Raw genomic sequence first — 19,934 nt, 5'->3', positions numbered from 1 at the left:
ATCATAGAAATGTGCACCTGAAACCTGCATGATGCTATTAACCAATGCCACTACAATGCATTTAATAAAAAGACACACCCTTAACATTTCACATAAAACACCTCAGTGGCTTTATTTTTAAAAAGCCAGAATAGGTACAATATCTATCAAAAAAAAAAAAAAAAGAAAAGAAAGAAAGCACAAGTACCCAAAAGATGAGGGCTGAGGACAGACCCAGGCCTGGACCCAGGCTGATGCGGCCACATGAAGCCCTCACTGAGCACAGTCCTGGAGCCATGACGAGGCCCAGGTGACCCTCAAGTGCCTGTGACTGCAGGTCCTAAAGGGACAAGGTTCTCGGGAAGCAGCAAGGACAAAGGAGCAACACAGATGACCCAGCTGAGGAATGACCAGGATGGACATGGCCTTACTCCAACACTGCTAGCACAGGACAGTCCCCAGGGGAGAGGACACAGGTCTCTGTGGGGATGGTGGCCTGGTGACCAGCTCCTCCAATGAAACTGATAAGGATGAAGACAAATTCCAATGCTGGTAGCGGAAACAGTACTCAGGGATCCTTAAAATCCCAAGGGGAGGCTGCAATGACTATTTTAGTACCAAGTTCCAGACAAGGCAGCTGTATCATGCTGGGAAAGAAAGTTGTCATGAAAAAATTCAGGTCAGTCTCTGAAGTGGTCACATTCTCCCACAGCCACCTCATGCTCAAAATGTCCCACTCTGAGAATCCCCAAAACCCAGCTGTGTCCCTCGGTCCAAATACCCCCACTTCCTGCCCTCAGGTTCTCACCCGTAGGAGCTGTGAGAGACACATCAGAGCCCAGGGCACTGTCGCTGCCTGGGGAAGACACAACAGCAGAGTTACAGGGTGGGGGAGCTCCCCTAAAAGACTCTACCCCACACTCTCCCAAGGGTCCCAGATGTCACCTCTCCAACACCCAGACTTACAGGCAGCCTGAATGTAGTTCTTTCTGCCTCTGCCTGTGGGAAGAAAATGTTCTGTAAGAAGTTAGAGGGAAGGCTGGATCCTGTGACACTAAAGGAGCCTCATACTTTTGAAGCACAGGGAAGGTATCAGAACTATGACTGAACACCCAGGGTAGGATCAGGAAATATAGGGAAAGTACATGTGCAGGACTGGATGCTTCTGGACATCTTTCCTCAGCAGTGACTTTCTGCTCCGACCTGTGACAGCTCAGAATCAGTCCCCATTGCTAGAACCATCAGGTGATAAATGTGTCCCTTATTTTCCCATGGGCCTCACTAAAGAGTCAGTGTCGGCAAATAGGCCCCAAATGGACAAGCACCTGTGTGGGGATATGATGCCCATTAAGGAGGCAGAGTACACTTCCAGCTGGGCTTGACCCCCAGGGGACAGGAAACTCAGCCCCTGCCCCTTGCCCACCTGAGCACTTCCTCCTCCACAGAACTGCTCCAGTTACCACAGCTCCAAGGAGACCTAGGGCAGCAGCAATGCCCACGATGGTGATGGTGGTCTGAGGAGGGGGGTCTGCGAGGGGAAGGTGAGAGGTCAACCTCACTCCTGTGTCCTGACCCTACTCAGGGACACCCTGAGGTGAGGCTCTGTGCCCACATCCCCTCCTCACCCCATCTCAGGGTCAGGGGCTTGGGCAGCCCATCATGCTGCACATGGCACGTGTATCTCTGCTCCTCTCCAGGTTGCACTGACACAGCTGCCCACTTCTGGAAGGTTCTGTCCCCCGCAGGCCTGGTGTCCACAAGCTCCATGTCCTGGGTCAGGTCCTCCCCATCACGCTGCCTGGTCAGGGTGATGTCAGCAGGGTAGAAGCCTAGGGCCCAGCACCTTAGGGTGACCTCATGGTCAGAGATGAGGTGGTGGGTCATGTGTGTCTTTGGAGGATCTGAGGGGACAGTGAGAAAATTCAGGAACTTTACAAGGTCTTGGGACACTCCAGCAGTGCTCATGTGACCACCCTAAGAGTGGAAAGGACATCGGGGTCGGAGAAGGGAGAGCAACACCCAGATTCTGGTCTGGACAGAGGTGTCTGGGATAATTTTGTATTTCCTGGAAAGTTTTAGAATCAGAGTGAGAACCTAGGATAGGAGTGTCCAGGTCCCTAAGGGAGATGGATTCAGGTGGAGGCTGAATGACTCAGAAAAGCCAAAATCAGGCCTCCAGAGAAGGTCTCAGTACAAGAACTAGGGAGAGTGTCCTGTTGCACCAGGTGCTGTAGTGTGTGAGGGAACTGCTGTGGGTGTTTCAGGAAGAGGCTGGGTCCCTTTCTGTTCTTTAGAAAAAGCTGGGGCTGTGGTGAGTCACAGAATAAGGACACCTCAGGGATTCTTCCCTTTTCCAGAGCAGGAGGGACATTCTGCCACAGCCCCATTTTCCTCCTCTCCTTGTAGGAAGCCACTCCAGCCCATAGGTCCCCTCCTCTGCGATGTCTGCACTTCCAAACATCACATGTGTGCACAGGTGGGCACAGGTAACCAGGTTCTTGTTGACCATGAACGAAGAATTGAACGAATCGCATGAACAAAGCTCAGCAAGAAGCAAACAAGCTTCTAAGGACAACGCATTGCAAAGAATACAGGTGTGGGGAGACCCCCTGACCAGGGATGGATCCCTGTTGTCATTGGGATTTTAATTTGACAAGGGCTTTTGCTCCCTTATTCCTAATTTACTTTCTAATGTGTATGCTTTAGGGGTGATATAGTTTTTCTGTTACTAAGCATGCAATTACCTGTAGTTCTAGATTGCCCACTCAGGTGGTGGAAACCACAATGCTAATTCATTACAATCAGATTATAATGTTACTAAAGTGGACTCTGGGTTATTTAGGATCAAAGTGGGCAAGTCCCGCTACGATGTAATGACAGTATTACAAGACTATTTTCAGAACCCAGGACGTTGGTGGAGTAAATGCCAGCCACCTGGATGCCAGCCTCCCAGGACTTCTTTATTTTACTTCCATCTGTGGCCTCACAGTCTCCTGCCTCCAGTCCAGCTACTTGTGGGGAGTGAAGTAACTATAAAAGTTTCAGGACCTCAGGATGTCCGGCTTAGTTTTCTGTAGCATATTTTGGGTTTATTGGAGAAAACTTCGGAAGTTCCTCGTTTCTAACTATCTGCCTGCCTCACCTGCACGTAGCAGCATCTCCTTCCCCTTCTCCAGGTAAATGTGAAGCCAGTCCACGCAGTGCCCCTTCAGTATTCCCCTCCAGTAGTCAGCATCAGGGACCCGCACCAACTTGCGCCAGATGATCCGGGCCGCCGCGTCGGCTGTGGTCCAAGTGCTTAGATCCTCATTCAGGGCTATGTAGTCGGTGCCGTCGTAGGCGAACTGACTGTACCCGCGAAGGAGGTCCCCGTCCGACCCCACCACGCAGCCGGTCATTTCCTGGTAGGTGTGCAACCCTGACCCCGCCCGGAGGTCAGCCCAGCTCTGCGATCAACCGCACCCCTAGCCCGGCCCGGATGGCAGCTCCTCCCAGAACCAGGGTAACTTAACCTAAAAGGTAGTGAAAACAGGTTAAAATCCCTGGGGGCTGTGTCTGTGCTGTGGTCAGGGCGTGCCCTGCAGCCTGGGAGTGAAGCTCGCTCCCGGAGACATCCCGGCCGGTTCGTGGGGATGGGGATCCTGCCCGGGACCCGGGCGCGCGTGGCTCACTGTCCTCGCTCTGGTTGTAGTGGGCGCGCAGGTTGTTCAGGTTCGCTCTAACCACCTCTGAGGTAAACTTGCAGACCCCCGTCTGGTCGTCCCAATAGTCCGGCTTCAGCTGCTCCACCCACGGCTGCTCCATCCACGGCACCCGCGGCTCCATCCTGGGACTCGCGGAGTCGCTGTCGAACCGCACGAACTCCGTGTTGTCCACGTAGCCAAGGGCGACGTACTGGGACTTCCCGCGTCCCGGTCCGGACGTGAAAGTACTGAAATATCTCATGGTGTGGGTGCCTGGGGACAGGGAGGACGCGAGTCCTGGGTCTGCGGTCGGGCCAGTAGGAGCAGGGGACCCGGGGGATGGATAAAGGTCAGAGGGTGCGGAAGGGGGAGGGTCCGGGCCGAGGCTGGAGGCTGGGGTCTGTGGTCCGGGTCGAGGGTGCTATAGATACGCTTTCCCCGTGTCCCGCGCCCCCGCCGGGTCCCCTCGCTCCGGCCCTGCACTCACGCGCCCAGCTCTGGGTCTGGGTCAGGGTCAGGACCCCCGAGAGCAGCAGGAGCAGCGGTGGAAGTCCCATTATCCAGACCCTGCGAGCCTAGGAGAATGGGTTTCAGTAAACAGCGAGGACTTGAGACCGGGAACCACAGTGACGCTGATTGGCTGCTCTAGAGTTCAGACATCCAATGGAAGTGAGAACTGGGGCAGCATCATGAGTATCCAGGCAGGAGGACCCGAAGTAATTGTGAGAGAAAGAAGCGGACTCCGGAACACCGAGCTTTCCTGCCGGAGTCTCTGTCTTCAGGCCGAGACCCTGAGAGCCACGTCTGAGGACCCGGTACTCTGCCCCGACTCCTCCTGCACAGAGGACTCTGTCCCACTGTCTCCCTGAGTCCCGGCCCACGTGCTGTGTTATTCAGCGACTCTGAAAGATTTTGCTTTCGGAATATCCATACGGTCTTACAAATTAGGGAGGAACCCCCCCATTTTTCTGTTTATGGGTGTTTTGTCTGTTAATGTTTACCATACAACGAATAAAACATTTTAAAACTTATTAGTCATTTTGATTGATATTAATAACCTATCACCTTAACAGAAATACTGTTTTTATGAAAAATAAGTGTTTCCTAAATACACAAGATAGCAAGAGGAGGGGATTTGCTTACATTTGACATTTTGGTAAGGCTCAGTTCTTGTCTGTATCACGATAAGACCCCTGGATATTCATATTGCTTCTGTGTTTAATGTATTCTTTTGGTAGCAGTGTATGAAAAAATCTACAGCCTCACACAAATGTGTAGGAGGAGCATTTTTAATAGCTTTTTCAGATAAGTGTGGATCTTCATCTTGGATAGTACACTAAAGCCACACAGGTGGTAGTTTCTGAAAAGCTCTTTGAAAAGTGGAACCTGAAATTACACCATTAAGTATTCCCTATTCTGTTACATTGCTTGAATGGCTTTTATACTGATGTGTGATTATGTAAAAGTAATATATTGTTTCACTAATTTGGTGATAGAGATCTCCCAGAGTTGATGTACTTAATTACACAACATCAAAACACCGCATTTGTTACTGTTACCAGAGATAGCTTCTTATAGCTGTCAATCTGTTCCATGTTTCTGTGGCTCTGGTTCTATTTCCTAGTTACTTTATTTTGTTTATTACATTCCACTTATCATTGTTGAGATCATATGGTATCGGTCTTTCACACACTGGATTATTTCACTTAGCATAATAGTCTGGTTTGTGTGGTGAGACACACGTTTGCCAGAATCCTGGTTTTCCGCTGAGAGCTTCCATTCCATCCAGACAACAAGTGCTGTCAGGTGTCAACTGCCTGTTGACGCTCCTTGAGGGACAAGCTCACGTTCATTTGAGAGAGTGTTTGCCAGTTCACCACACCTCAGTCATCACAGGTTCTGTGTCTCTTATTCTCTTAATTGAACTTGCTGTTCTGTGAAGAAGAGGCTGACTCAGACCTCACAGGTCACTTTCCTGGACTCATGGCACTTGGGAATGAATGTAGCAGAAGTGTGTTTGTGCACTTTCCCAGTCATCATGGGAGATATTTTACATTTTTATTCTCCATTTTCACTAAGGACAGTTAAGAAATTAATCCATTTGTATAATTAATTCAAGATACATTTATCTTCTTTTAAAGTATTTTTATTTTTCAATGACAGTTGATCTACAGTATTATATTAGTTTCTGGTGTGTAACTCTGTGATTAGACATTTATATAACTTACAAAGTGATCACCCTGATAAATCCAGTACCCACCTGACACCATCCATAGTTATTACAATATTATTGACTCTATTCCCTGTGCTGCACTTTACTTCCTGCTGACTGTTCTGTAACGACCAGTGTGTCCTTCTGAATCCCTTCTCTTTCTCACCCAGCCCCCCTAACCACTATCCTATCTGACAATATCACTCTGTTCCCTGTGTCTATGAGTCTGTTTCTGTTCTGCTTGATTACCTTATTTTTCAGATTCCACATATAAGTGCAATCATCTGGCGTTTGTCTTTCTCTGTCTGACTTGTTTCACTCAGCACCATACCCTCCACCATGTTGTTGCCAATGGAGAGATGTCATGCTTTTTGTGTGTGTGGCGGAGTCAGATTTTGCTGTGCATGTGCACCACTTCTTTATCTCACCATCTGTGGATGGACACTTAGGCTGCTTCCCTGTCTGGCCTTTGTAAATAATGCTGCAATGAACATAGGTATGTGTGTATTGCATCTTTTTGGTTTAGTGATTTGGATTCTTCAGATAATATCCAGAAGTGCAATTGCTGGGTCCTTTTCTGTGTCTTGTTATATAGGCTTTGTTTTCAAGTCTGTCTGTCTGGTATAAGTATCATTACCCCAGCTTTTTTTTTTTTTTGGTTTAGTTGTTCCCATTTCCATGAAATGTCTTTTTTCATCTGTTTACTTTCACTCAGTGTGTCTTTGGGTCTGAACTGAGTCTCCTGTAGACAGCATATATGAGGGTCTTGTTCTCTTATCTATTCAGCTACAACATATCTTTTGATTGGAGCAATTAACTCATTTTCATTTAAATAGATTTTGATAGATATGTATGCATTGCCATTTTATAGTTCATATATTTCTCCTCCTCCTCCTTCCTCTCCCCTCTCCTTCTCCCCCTTCTCCTCCTCCTCCTCCTTCACTGTTTAACATTACCTGTAATACTTCTTTGGTGGTTGTAAACTTTAGCTTTTTTTTGTATGGGAAGCTCTTTATCTGAATCTCAATTCTAAATGGTAACCTTGCTGGGTGGAGCAATCTTGGTGTAGGTCCTTGCTTTTCATCACTTTGAATATTGCTTGCCACCCTTGTTTGTCCTGAAAAGTTTTTCTTCAGAAATCAGCTGACAGTCTTGTGGGAAACTCCCTTCTAGGTAACCTGCTTTCCTCTTGGTAGTTTTAGAATGCTGTCTTTTTTCTTTAATTTCTGGCATTTTAATTATACTGTGTCTTGTGTGAGGGCATTTTGGGGTTCTTCCTGTTTGGGACTCTGCACTTTCTGGACTTTTACATCTACTTCCTTCACCAGGTTAGGGAAGTTTTCCACAATTATTTTTTAAAATAGGGCTTCAGTTCCATGCTCGTTCTTTTCTCTTTCTGACACCCCATCATATGAATGTTGATACACTTGAAGTTGTCCCAGAGGTTCTTACACTATCCTCATTTCTTAGCATTCTTTTATTTTTTTAGTATAAAATTTTTATATTTGGAATTGGCCAGCTGGACTCAGTTTAGATTACCCCCATTTTGTTGGCAGCATCCAAAGCGTCATAGTTGGGAGTCAGTCGAACAGACACCTTCTTCTCCACATCAGGCCTGATCAGGGTGTTGACCTTGACCACGTCAATGTCATAGAGCTTCTTCACAGCCTGTTTGATTGGTGCTTGTTGGCCTTGACATCCACAAGGAACACAAGGGGGTTGTTGTCTTCCATATTCCTCACGGCAGAGTCAGGGGGAACCTGATGACGGTGTAGTGGTCAAGGTTGTTTCTCCTGGGGGATATTTAGGCTGCCCTTGGAGCCACAGTGACTTAGGCCTCCAGAGTGGGTGATGTGTGGGTTTTCCTTTTCTGTGCGGTTGTGGCTGTGGATGCCTTTTAGCACTGCTTTCCTTGCCTTCAAAGCCTTTGCCTTGGCTTCAGCTTTGGGTGGGGCAGGGGCTTCCTACTTCGCTTTGGGCTCCATCTTCATGAAAAGTAAGATTCTTCTTTTTTGTTTTTTTTCCTGTTCTGAATGGGTATTTTCTGATTTCTTATCTTCCTAATCTTTGATGATCCTGTGCTTCATCTATTCCACTGTTAATTCCTTGTAAGGTATCTTCATTTCAGTTATTTGTATTTTTTATGTATGACTGTTTTCTTTCTCCATTTTTATGTTTTCTAGACCTTTGTTGATATTTGCTCTAAGTACTTCTTCTCTTCTCCTGCGTGCATTGATTATTTTATAATCTGAGTTTTGAATTTTGTATTAGATTGTTTGTCTACATTTTATTTACTTCTTTTTGTAGAGTCTTGTCCTGTTCTTTCATTTAGGCTGTCTCCTCATTTCGGTTGTCTTCCTGTGTTTGTTTCTATGTGCTAGGTAGAGCTGCTATGTCTCCTGGTCTTGGTAGAGTGTCCTAATGCAGTAGGTGTAGTGTAGGGCCCAGTGGTGCAGCCTGCCTGGTCACCCAACCAGGGGAATCCAGGTGCATCCCCCTTGTGGGCTGTGTGAGCCCTCCTGTCATGGTTGAGTCAGGATTCCTGTTGGCAATGGGAAGAATTTACCCCCAGGCTGATCAGCTGTGAGAACTGGCTGTGACAACTGAGTCTGCCCCTTGAGTATATTGCTGTGGATGTAGCTGGGTGATGTTTTATTGTTGCTTTTGGAGGTTGTCCACCAGTTGTGCTGGCTCTGGGGCCTCTCAGGAGGTGCAAGCCAAGGTTAGCCACCACCTGCATCCTGCCCAGAGCCACCTGACATGAGCTCAAATTAATCTGCAAATGGCCACTACTTGTGCTGGGCTTAGAGGTACCTGGGAGAGGCCAAGCTGCAAACAAAGGCCGGTTGCCATTGCTCCTTGGCCTGGGACCACTAAGCAGTAGAAATGAGGTATATCTTGGCCAGATGAGGTTTGTTTGAGACATTTTAGGAAAGTCCACAGCTTGAGCCAAGATAGGTTGTTTGCATGGAAAGTCACTGGAAAGGACTTGAGTGGGCCTGCAAGGTGGGTGAGGCAGGGCTTCAGGGAATCACCAGGGTGGGTTGAACAGTGTGAGCCAGGTAGATGGAGACTCAGATATGGCACACACCTGGCAGCTCTGTGGGGGATGGGTTCATCAAAGGTATAATGGCTTCTGCCAGCCCTTCTGTCTGAGAGAAAGCCTCCCACACCCCCAGCCCTTGCTCTGATGCCAGACAATTTAGTTCTTCTCTATATGTCCTTCATGCTTTTTGAGTTGCTGCTCCAGTGCTAGAGCTCAGAGGAAGTGAGTTTGAGTATGTTCATGTGCTGGCCCTTTAAGAGCAATGTCTGGGACTTCCCAAACCCTTTGTCTCACCACCCTGATCCCTTCCAGTTTTACCACTGAAGTTGTGGTTGCCTGTATTCCTGACACTGGAACCCTGGCCTGGGAGATGTAGTGTGAGACTGGGACACACCCTCCTCAAGGTGGAACCTCTACAGTTGAGATAGCCTTCCTGATTTTTATCTGCCACATGTAGGTGTGGGACCAGTCCCTTTAACATCTCTATGCCTACTACCAGTATTGATGTGGCTTCTTTAATTCCCTACTTGAGGACTTCTGTTCAGCTATAAATCAAGTGGTTCTAAAAGATGGTTGTTTGTAGTATCATTGTAATTTTGATGTGGTCATGAGGCAATGAGAATACTGTATTTACCTACACAGCCATGTCAACTGGAGGCCAAAATAGTTTGAAAATGTTGATTTAAGATGCTCATTTAGTAAAGATAATAACTTTCAGCCCTGGCTGGTGTGTCTCAGTGGATTGAATAGTAGCCTGTGAACCAAAGGTCATCGGTTCAAATTTTAGGGCACATGCCTAGGTTGTGGGCCAGGTTTCCAGGTGGGCTCATGTGAGAGGCAACTGTTTCTCTGTCACATAAGAATGTTCCTCTCCCTCTCTGTCTCCCTCCTTTCCCCTCTCTCTAAAAATAAGTAAATAAATTTTTAAAAATCTAAAATAATTTTCAATCCTTCAACCATGTCATTAAAGTGACACTGGTTTGTTTTCTTGTCTGTGAGTGAGTCGTGGTGAAGAATGCCTGCTAATGCAGTTGGGTGTCCCAGCCTCCATTCTTGTTGAGTTTACCTCTGTGCAAATGTCAGCACAGTGAAAAGGCAAAGGATGTCCTTAACCTATGAAAATAGCTTTGACTTCATAGACCCCATGGAAGGCTCTGAGAAACTTCAAGTGTTCCACAGAGCACACTTTGAGAATGGCTGTTCTGTATAAACCAGGGGGAGTCTCCCCACTGGCCCTGGCCTTTGCACTCTCCTCACTTCCTGGAACTCCTCTCCCTGAGGTGGGATCCCTGACTCCCCACACTCTTCTGAAAGCATTTTCCCTGGATTCTTCTAGAAGAAAGCTCACCCCCTGGAAATGAGATTTCAGAGAGCGTCCTCAGTCTGGGAAGGCAGCTGGGGGGACCTGTGTTTTTCCTTTGGAACTGTGAACAGTGTGTGTCTGAAGGCACCAGACCCCCAGGAACCTGGTTGTGTTTGTTATACAGCAGCTTCACATGTATTCACGTCCCAGCAGAAGCCTGTTGTCATCTGTCATGGAACTGATGTTGGTCCTTCTATTTTTCATGGGCCTAGTGCTGTGACTGGAGGCCCAGACAACATGAAGCTCAGTTCTGTCCAATAGAATGTTCTGGAACAAGGGATTGTTCTGTGTCTGCATGTTCAACATGGCAGCCACTGGCTACAGGTGGCGGTTGAGCACTTGAAGTGCAACCTGTGTGTGGAGCAGTTGAACTTTTCATTTAAAAGCTGTAAGTGCCTTGTAGCTGCCATACCAGACAGTGTGTCTCTAGAATGTCATTAGTTTTCAGTTTCGGCCCATCAGAAGACACCATGTGACTCACAGATTGATGTACATTAAAATGGTCATCACATGGAAGTCCAGGTTTCCATTCACCTGTGAAGGTTTAGATATATCCTCAAAATACAGCATGCCTAAGAAAGATTACTTACTATGCAGTTAACAAGTAGAGTGTGCAGAAATTAACCAAAATGTGATGTAACACCTGAAAGCTGTAAATGGTCAAAAATGCTCCTCACTGGAGCTGGTCCTTGTGCACATCACTTTGGGACCCTTGGTGTGGTTTTTGTTAACCTGGTGAGCATAAGCAGGCACATATGTCTTTACTTTGACAGAAAATGTTTATTGAACACAACATATATCAAATTCCAGTAGGACCCGTACATAATTATAAACTTGTAAAGTACGAGATGTAAACTCTGGTGTTCCACCTTAGAATTCCCCATCTATTGCTCCTCCCAATATTTCCTCCAAGGGTGAAGTGTGTTTCCCTTCACTGTTGGAGCCCTCTCCCTTAGATGAAAACATATATGAAGTTTTTACAATTATGGAATGAAAAATTCTCTAAATAAGACTCAAAGGAATAAAACCATAAAGGAAAACACAAAACTCTTGAATGTCAACCACACGCTCCGGTGACACAAACTCACGTCCATAACTGAACGCAAAGGTGCATAAAAATGTTGACAGAGGAAGGTAACATGTGTCAGTGTTCTTCCGCCAAAGACCCGGAGGAGCACAGGGGGCAGACAGCGGGCTGTGTGCATCGGTCTTGCAAGAGGGAGCGCACCATGCGGAGTGCACACCTGGGGAGGTGGGCAGCTTCAAGGGACCAGGTGAGACAGGGTGTGTCCAGGATGTGGGCTCCGGTCTGGGACCTTGGGAGGATCTGTGGGTGCAAGGGCCCCTCTAGATTGGCGTCGTTAGGACATGGGGGCAAGCCTGTGATTGGGCATCTCGGGAAATACCTACAGACCCAGCAGACTGGAGCGAGGGTGGGGGGTGATAGGAAAGAGGCTGCCTTCCCTTCTGTTAGCCGGCCCCTGAGCTGCTTGGTAGTGTGTGAGCTGCACTGTGTCTCGTTCCTGTCTGTGCTGAGACAACACGCAGTGTGGTGTAGTGTCTCACGTCACCGATGTCTCGGGATGTCCTTGTCTGATGCAGATGTTCTGTGAGACCACGTGTTTCCCACTGGAGAATAACCTGGCCCAGCAGTGAACACCAGGGTGACTCCAGGCAACACTGGGTCTCGCTCTGAGCACCAGACCAGTTCCAATGTTGAGACTGTGTTTCCTTCCTTCTTAAGTTCCATATTTAAAAATAGTTACAATCCAGTCCCAATTAAAGAATACTAGAAAACAATTTGGAAAAGAAGAAATGCAAATGTTAAACAGCTATATTTGTAATAAATACATGTAAACAAAAATGAGAATGTGGATTAAGAAAAATAAGAATAAAAAATAAAGTCTATCATTTGGGCAAAGATGAATGAAAATGAAGAGCCCATCAGCCAGAGGGTGGGGAACACATTCTGTTGTGAAGGTTGAAGGGGTTGAAAACAGGGCTAAAACTCCTGAAGGATGCTTTTATAAAAGGTCTCAGCAATTTAAATGTGTTTACAATGGTCCAGAAATTATTCTTCTGGGAATTTATCCTAAGAAGATAATCACAGTGTCCTTGTGTATGTATATTGAAAGATGTTTCTTGTGTTTTTACAATAGCAAAAGGATGGAATATCTGTGCTCCAATCAACGGAATGATGGTAACTATGGACAGAAGAACGCTTATGTGTCTCAGGCAGTGACACCATGGGATCTCCATTGAGGGTCAAGTATAAGCTTCAGAGCAAACTGATAAAGTACTCGATATGGGATCCTTGTGGGGACAAAGGAAAGGAGACAGAGAGGATCCGGGGTGGTGGAGCTGCGGTGAACACAGGGTGTTTCCTCTGGGGCCTCAATGACTCACTTTCACTGGGTCCCTTGGCAGCTATTGTCACCAGACAGGCCTGGGCCTGAGTGGTTCTGCCTTAGGCCAGACTGTGGTGTGTGGTGTGTGGGTGCTTGACTTCTTCTGGAGAAGATTTCGCAGATCGGGTCCAGGGGATTTTGAAAGTATGTTTATTAAAGTTGGGACAATGACACTAAGGAAGGACTTAGGGTTGAAGAAGTAACTGGAGAGAGCCTAGGATGGTTGCTCTGGTTCCTGGGAATGTTACAGGAAAGGAGTGAGTTAAAATCAGGTTTCAATAAGCTCACTGGGAAGTAAAACTCCGAGAGATAGAAGTGAGCCAAGATGGGGCAGCTGTCAGCTCACTGGAGAGTCAGGGAAAAAGGGGGCCTTAAAGTCAGGATGGGGGATAAGCCTGAGACAAGCTGCCACTGCCCTCTGCTCCCCTGGCTGATAATCTCAAGGGCACCTTAGAGCTCAGAAGGACAGAAAGAAGTTCATGTCTGACATGGGGGTGTGGGTGTGCTCTAGAACAAGCTGCCCTAGGTCTCTGTCTGGAGGATCTGCCCTAGGTCTTTGCCCTAGGTCTCTGTCTTTTTATCTCTTCTCCGGGTGAGAATCTAGGGGAGGCTATCAGCAGAATATTCATCAGCTTTCCATGGGTGTTTTACATATGCTGATGCATTAAACTGGGCACATGAGGGCTTGGGGATTATCCTCTGGTCAACTCCACTGTTTTACTTTTTTCTTAGGTCTGTCTGGTTCTAATGTTGTTGTTGTTGTTCTTGTTGTTATTTTTCTCCCTTGGCTTCTTCTGTCCTTGGGTTCATCTAGTACAAATGGCATTAATTTGGTCTCTCTTATGTATTTCCCCCTGGCCAGGGTGATTTAAACTATGTATTCTCTGGTTTGGGTGGAGAGGTACAAACAATTGTTCTCAAGTGTCCTTGGTTAGGGGAGATAAGGTCTTGTGATTCACCAGTGGGCTGTAAGTTTTTCAGACCATTTGGCTTTGGTTAATTTTCTTGCCTCAGTTTCCCCATTCTTTTTGCCTAGGACTTTTCCTAGCTTACTATTCTGCCTCACTATGACTCTGCATGCCATGCAAGTGAACTGTTGCAATGTTCCAGAATGTTCCATGATAGGAGGCTGCTCAGGTGAGAGCTCTGGAGGACATCAAGGGGCTGTGTACTTTAGCCATCCAGACCACAGTCAACTTCATCACCCAGCATGGGTTTCAAGGCCTCTACTGTGCCAGGATTAGTTTGAGTCTAGAGACAGAATGGAGAGAGAGAGTAGGACCCTGGCTCTGTGACTCTGGCCCTGTGGTGAGGGAGATGGGCCATTATAGAAATGGCACAGAGAAATGTAATCATGACCCAGAGTGGTGAGGAATTTTGTTCAGGGTGGAGGAGGTCCATGGCTCCTGCCCTACAAGGCTGCACCTAGGTTGCAAGGGACCAGCCCCTTTCTATCACTAACAGGGACTCCAGGGTACAGGGACCTGCAGGGACCCTCCTGAAACACCCTACCATTCCCCCTCAAACCTGCCCAGCTTGTGTGTGAGGGGCTGCTCAGGACCAGGCAGGCTCAGTACAGTCCCACCCAGGGTTGTGCCCACCCTCAGCTCTAAGTCCCTCTTGGGCTGACCCCTCCTGGTTCTACCCTGAGAGTGGACACAAGGCAGCCCTCACCTGGCTGGTCTGAGTTCCACAGCTCTGTGCAGGGATTCCTCAGGCAGGGCGGCTCCTGACACCAGTTACAGGGACAGAGTGTGTGGCCCTGACCTCCCCACACAGATGCCACTATCATGTCATCTGTTCTGTCGGTGACACAGTATGCATGGGGAAGCCGGGGCATCTCTAAGGTAGAGAAAACTTGTCTCATGCAGATCACACTCAGGTGACTGGGGACAGTGATGGCCATTACAGAGACACCCTCAGGAGCAGTGGGGAGGAGGCAGAGAAAGTATCCCCTGTTCCTGGGGACGAGCTGAGTTAGAGTCACATGTCATTGGATACAGGACCATCTGGGCCAGGTGCTCTCTTCATGGTGTTTCTCTCTGGGCCCTTTCCTTCAGCTCCTACGTTTATCCAAACTCTGTCCCCAAGTCCCTCTTACTGGTCAACTTCGCACTTTTTTAAAACTTAAAACAATTATTATATTTTTTTCTTTTTCCATGACTGTTTATCCTACCACACACTCTCCCACCTCCAACCATCCCTCCCCCACACAATTACCACACTGTTGTCTGTGTCCATGAGTTAATTCTTTTAAGTTTTTAATTATACTTAGTATACATTATATTAATTTTTAGCTGTAAAACAGTGATTAAACATATGTATAAAGCTTATTAAATAATCTCCCCATTATATCTAGTACCCATCTGACACCGTATGTAGTCACAACAATATTATTCACTATGTTCCCTGTGCTGTACTCTACACCCTACTCATAAGTATCCAGGGCTGATACAGGACAACCATCATATTTTTGCTGTCTCAGGTGGAAGTTATAAGAGGGACTAAGGAAGGTGAGTGTAGAAGTGGTGAAGAGCACAGCAGGACAATCTCAGAACATCTCCCTGTAAATTACTAATGAATGACATTAACCAAATGGTGAATTTATAATGGGGAGAACTGGCTGTCACCAACCTGGGAGAGTAACAAAGATGAATGTCACCACTGTTGGGACAGGGAGGTGCAGTGTCCAGTCCTTGTGTTTCTTCTTCCACAGTCCTGGCTCCCTTGGTGGCCTCATCCACGCTCACAGATTTAAATGTCATATTTGTAGCATCACCTCCAAGTCTATGTCGCCAGTCCAGACATTTCTCCTCAAGGTCCCCACACTCATCTGTCCAACCTGACACCTCACTGATGTTTCTAACACACATCTCACCTTGACCTCTTTACCCCTCCCCCAAACATGTTCCTGCCAGTGTCTTCTCCATCTCTGCTGATATAACCCCATCTTTCTGCTGGCACAGTACAAAGGTGGGGTGCCTACCTTGACTCCTTTCCCACACCCTAGACTGAATCCTTAGGAAATGCTGTGAAATCCATCTTCCAAATGCATTCAGTGTCCAGTCCCCTCCCACTGTTTCCACCACTCACAGCCCCATCAGAACACCCAGTACCTACAGCCTGGAACCATGGGAGCTTCCCCACACCTTTCCCTCCTGCCTCGCTGGTCCCTTGTCTCCTGATTCTGTTCTCAGCTCAGCAGCCAGACTGACCCTGTGGCCACAGGGCTCTCCCTTGGGGAGGAACTCTCAGAAGAAACCACTAAGGACATGGGCTCCTTGGCCATGACCTTCCAGGACTCAGCATCCACAGAATGAGGACAGTGTCTGCAGTGGATTAAGGACAGTGGACCCTGGAACAGTTCCTGCAGTAAGCAGGTGTTTCTAATAAAATCAGGTGTTCCTCATTTTTGGATTGGTCAGCTCTCTGTACCCCACACAGACACCCCTGAGGACTACAAGAGGGGGTCCTGGAAGCTAGGGGCAACTCCAAGGCAACAAAACGGCAATTGGTTAGCATCAGGGGACTCAACCATCAAAGACAGAGGTTCCAAAAGGTACATTCAGATGTGCGGGGAAAAAACCCTTGATTGTTTACGGAGCACAGGTGGTCACAGGAACATCACTGGGGAGCCGTGAGGTCCCCTTGTCCCATGGCACACAGTCTGTCCCTCCCGGGTTGTCTCCACACCTCATGGTAAGTTGATGAACTTAAAGTGACTAGAACAGCTTAACAAATGGGGTGAAGGTACAGCTAGAATAACCACTAGTGAAAACCATACAACTTGGCATTTTTAATCTAAATCACTTCTGTTTAGTTTATATATACAAATATATAGCCAATTTTAATACAATGTAGGCATGTTCAGATGCTGGTTGCAGAAACAGCAGTCAGGGATCCTTCAAACCCCAAGGGGAGGCAGCAATGACTGTTTCAGCAGCAGGTTCCGTAGAAAGCAGCTCTGTCACACTGGGAAAGAAAGTTGTCATGAGCAAATGCAGGTCAGTCTCAGAGTGTCACATTCTCCCACAGCCCACCTCATGCTCAGAATGTGCCACTCTGAGAATCCACAAAACCCAGTTTGTCTCAGTCCCAATCCCCCCAATTCCTGCCCTCAGGGTCTCACCCTTAGGAGCTGTGAGAGACACATCAGAGCCCTGGGCACTGTCGCTGCCTGGGGAAGACACAACAGCAGAGTTATGGGTGGGGGAGCCCCCTCACAGACTCCAGCCCACATTCTCCCAATGGTCCCAGATATCAGCTCCCCAACACCCAGACTTACAGGCAGCCTGAGTGCAGCTCTTCCTGCCTCTGCCTGAGGGAAGAAAATGTTCTGTGAGAAGTCAGGGGGAGGCTGGATTCCAGAAACCTAAAAGAGCCTCACAGTCCTGAAGGACAGGGAGATTTCCACAACTGTGACTGAACACCCAAGTTAGGGTCTTGAAATACAGGGACAGTACATGTGTGGGGACTGTACGAACTGCCCTTCTGGACATCTGTCCTCAGCAGGGACCTTCCCCTCTGACCTGTGACAGCTGGGAAGCAGTCCCCATCCCTAGAACCATTAGGTGATAAATGTGTTCTTCACTTTTCCACGGGCCTCACTAAAGAGTCAGTGTTAGGAAATAGGCCCCAGATGGACAAGCACCCATGTGAGGACATGATGCCCATTAAGGACGCAGAGCACGCTTCCACCTGAGCTTGACCCCCAGGAGGACAGGAAACTCAGCCCCACCCCTTGCCCACCTGAGCACTTCTTCCTCCACAGCACAGCTCCAGCAGCTGCAGCTCCAAGGAGACCCAGGGCAGCAGCAATGCCCATGATGATGATGGTGGTCTGAGGAGGGGGATCTGGGAAGGGAAGGTGAGAGGCCAACCTCAGGCCTGAGTCCTGGCCCTGCTCTGGGACACCCTGAAGAGAGGCTCTGAGCCCACATCCCTTCCTCACCCCATCTCAGGGTCAGGGGCTCAGGCAGCCCCTGGTGCTGCACATGGCACGTGTATCTCTGCTCCTCTCCAGGGTGCACGACCACAGCTGCCCACTTCTGGAAGGTCCCATCCCCTGCAGGCCGGGTGTCCACAAGCTCCATGTCCTGGGTCAGGTCCTCCCCTTCACGCTGCCAGGTCAGGGTGACGTCCGCAGGGTAGAAGCCCAAGGCCCAGCACCTCAGGGTGACCTCATGGTCAGAGGTGGGATGGTGGGTCACGTGTGTCTTTGGAGGGTCTGAGGGAAGGATAAGAAAATTCAGGAACTTTGCATGGTCATGGGACACTCCAGCAGTGCTCATGTGACCACCCTGGCAGTGGACAGGACAGTGGGGGTGGGAGAAGGGAGAGCAACACCCAGACACCAGCCTGGACAGAGGTTTCTGAGATAATCTCTTATTTCTGGGAAAGTTCCAGAAAAAAGCTGAGAACTTAGGGTAGGAGTGTCCAGGTGTCTAAGGGGAGACACAGACTCAGATGGAGGCTGAATGACTCAGAAAATCCTGAGTCAGGCCTCCAGGGAGGGTCTCAGCTTGAGAACCAGGGAGAGCGTCCTGGTGCACCAGGTGCTACAGGGTGTGAGGGAACCCCTGTGGGGTGTTTCAGGGAGAGGCTGGGTTCCTTACTGTCCTTTAGAGAAGGCTGGGCCCGCGGGTGAGTCACAGAAGAAGGACACCTGGGGGACTCTTCCCTCTCCCGAGCAGGGGTGGGGGATTCTGACACTGCCCCATTTTCCTCCTCTCCTTGCAGGAAGCCACCCCACCTACAGATCCCCTCTCGAGGAGGTCCACATCCTGGTACCTGCTCGCAGTAGGGTCTCCTTCCCCTTCTCCAGGTACAGGTGGAGCCGGTGCAGACACTCGCCCTCCAGGTAAGCCCTCTCGTCCTTCGCATCAGGCACCAGCATCACCTCACGCCAGGTGACCTGGGCTGCTGTGTCCGCTGAGGTCCAGGAGCTCAGGTCCTGGTTCAGGGCGAGGTATTCGGTGCCGTCGTAGAGGAACCGATGGTACCCGCCGAGAAAGCGCCCGTCGGACCCCACGGTGCAGCCATACATTTCCTGGTAGGTGTGGGACACTGACCCCGCCCCGAGATCAGCCTCGCCCCGCTGGCCCGGACCCGGTTTCCACCAGTGCGGACCCAACCCTAGCAGAGTCGGGTCCTTCAGAGAAATTCAAACCCGTCAAAGTACCCATGGGCTCCTCCCGAGTTGGGGGCCGGGCGGGTCCGCAGCCTCGGGGTAGGGCTCGGACCTGGAGACTCGAGGGGACCCGGGCCCCGCTGTTATGATGCGGGTCGCGCGCGGGGCTCACCGTCCTCGCTCTGGTTGAAGCGGCCGCGCAGGTTGTTCAGTTTTCCTTCCCTAATCTGTGCGTAGTGAGTGCAAACGCCCGTCCGCTCTTTCCAATACCCCGGCATCTCCCGCTCCACCCACGGGTCCTTCATCCACGGCGCCCGCGGCTCCATCCTCGGGTTCGGGGCGTCGCTGTCGAACCGCTCGACCTCCGTGTCGTCCACATAGACGACGCCGAGGTACCGGGACTTCCCGCGGCCCGGTCCGGACACGGCGTTGCTGAAATATCTCAGGCTGTGGGGCCCTGGGGGCGGGGAGGACGCGCGTTCTTGGTCCGAGGTGGTTCCTGCAGGGGCCGGGGGCCCTGGAGACCGAAAAGGGGGCGGTGGTTGAGATGGGGTGCGGGGAAGGGGGAGGGGCGACTCCGGAGTCGGGTCTGGGGTCCGGGTCGGGAGTGCTGGAGGCGTGCTTTCCCCGGAGGCCGTTCCCTCCTGACCCCGCACTCACCCGCCCAGGTCTCGGTCAGCGCCAGATCCCCCGAGAGCAGCAGGAGCAGGGCTCGGGGCCCCAGGATCGGGACCCTGAGCATTTGGGGAGAATGGGTTCTGGTTCCTCGAGTGGGCTGATACCCGGAACCACGGTGACGCTGATTGGCTTCAGTGGAATTCTACACCCAATGGGAGTGAGAACCGGGGCAGCGTCGTGAGTATCCAGGCAGAAGAAAGGGAGAGAGGGAAGAGAGAAACCCCCAGGGAGAAGGGGACTCCCAGTCACAGAGTCCTCGCTCTAAATATGGCCCTGGACTGAGACCTGGGAGGCGAGTCTGGGGACACCTGACTCTGCCCGTCCCCTCCTCCTGCAGGGTGAATTCTCTGTCCCATGGTCTCCCCGAGTCCCGGCCCACGGGCTGTTTTATTCAGCGACTCTCAAACATTTTGTATCAGAACATCTATACAGTCT

At 49.4% G+C, this 19,934-nt stretch overlaps 1 protein-coding gene and 1 long non-coding RNA gene across 2 annotated transcripts in view; one reads left to right on the top strand and one right to left on the bottom strand.

The window, feature by feature from the left end:
• Positions 1-204: 204 nt before the first annotated feature.
• LOC114510840 (patr class I histocompatibility antigen, A-2 alpha chain-like) overlaps positions 205-19,934 on the bottom strand; it is a 171,461-nt gene continuing 151,731 nt past the window's right edge. The window contains exons 7-9 of the mRNA XM_036013340.1: positions 16,977-17,009; positions 16,809-16,868; positions 205-774 (exon numbers count right to left, since the gene is read on the bottom strand). Of these exons, the coding sequence (XP_035869233.1) occupies positions 548-774; positions 16,809-16,868; positions 16,977-17,009 (320 nt within the window). The 3' untranslated portion in view covers positions 205-547. The remainder of the gene's footprint in view (positions 775-16,808; positions 16,869-16,976; positions 17,010-19,934) is intronic.
• On the top strand, positions 1,917-18,231 carry LOC118497779. The gene is made up of 3 exons (XR_004900311.1): positions 1,917-1,976; positions 9,733-9,740; positions 18,023-18,231. It is a non-coding gene; the product is annotated as an uncharacterized LOC118497779 (long non-coding RNA).

This window comes from Phyllostomus discolor, chromosome 12, assembly GCF_004126475.2.
Source record: "Phyllostomus discolor isolate MPI-MPIP mPhyDis1 chromosome 12, mPhyDis1.pri.v3, whole genome shotgun sequence".
Taxonomy (NCBI): domain Eukaryota; kingdom Metazoa; phylum Chordata; class Mammalia; order Chiroptera; family Phyllostomidae; genus Phyllostomus; species Phyllostomus discolor.
This window is presented reverse-complemented; position numbering and strand designations above follow the sequence as displayed.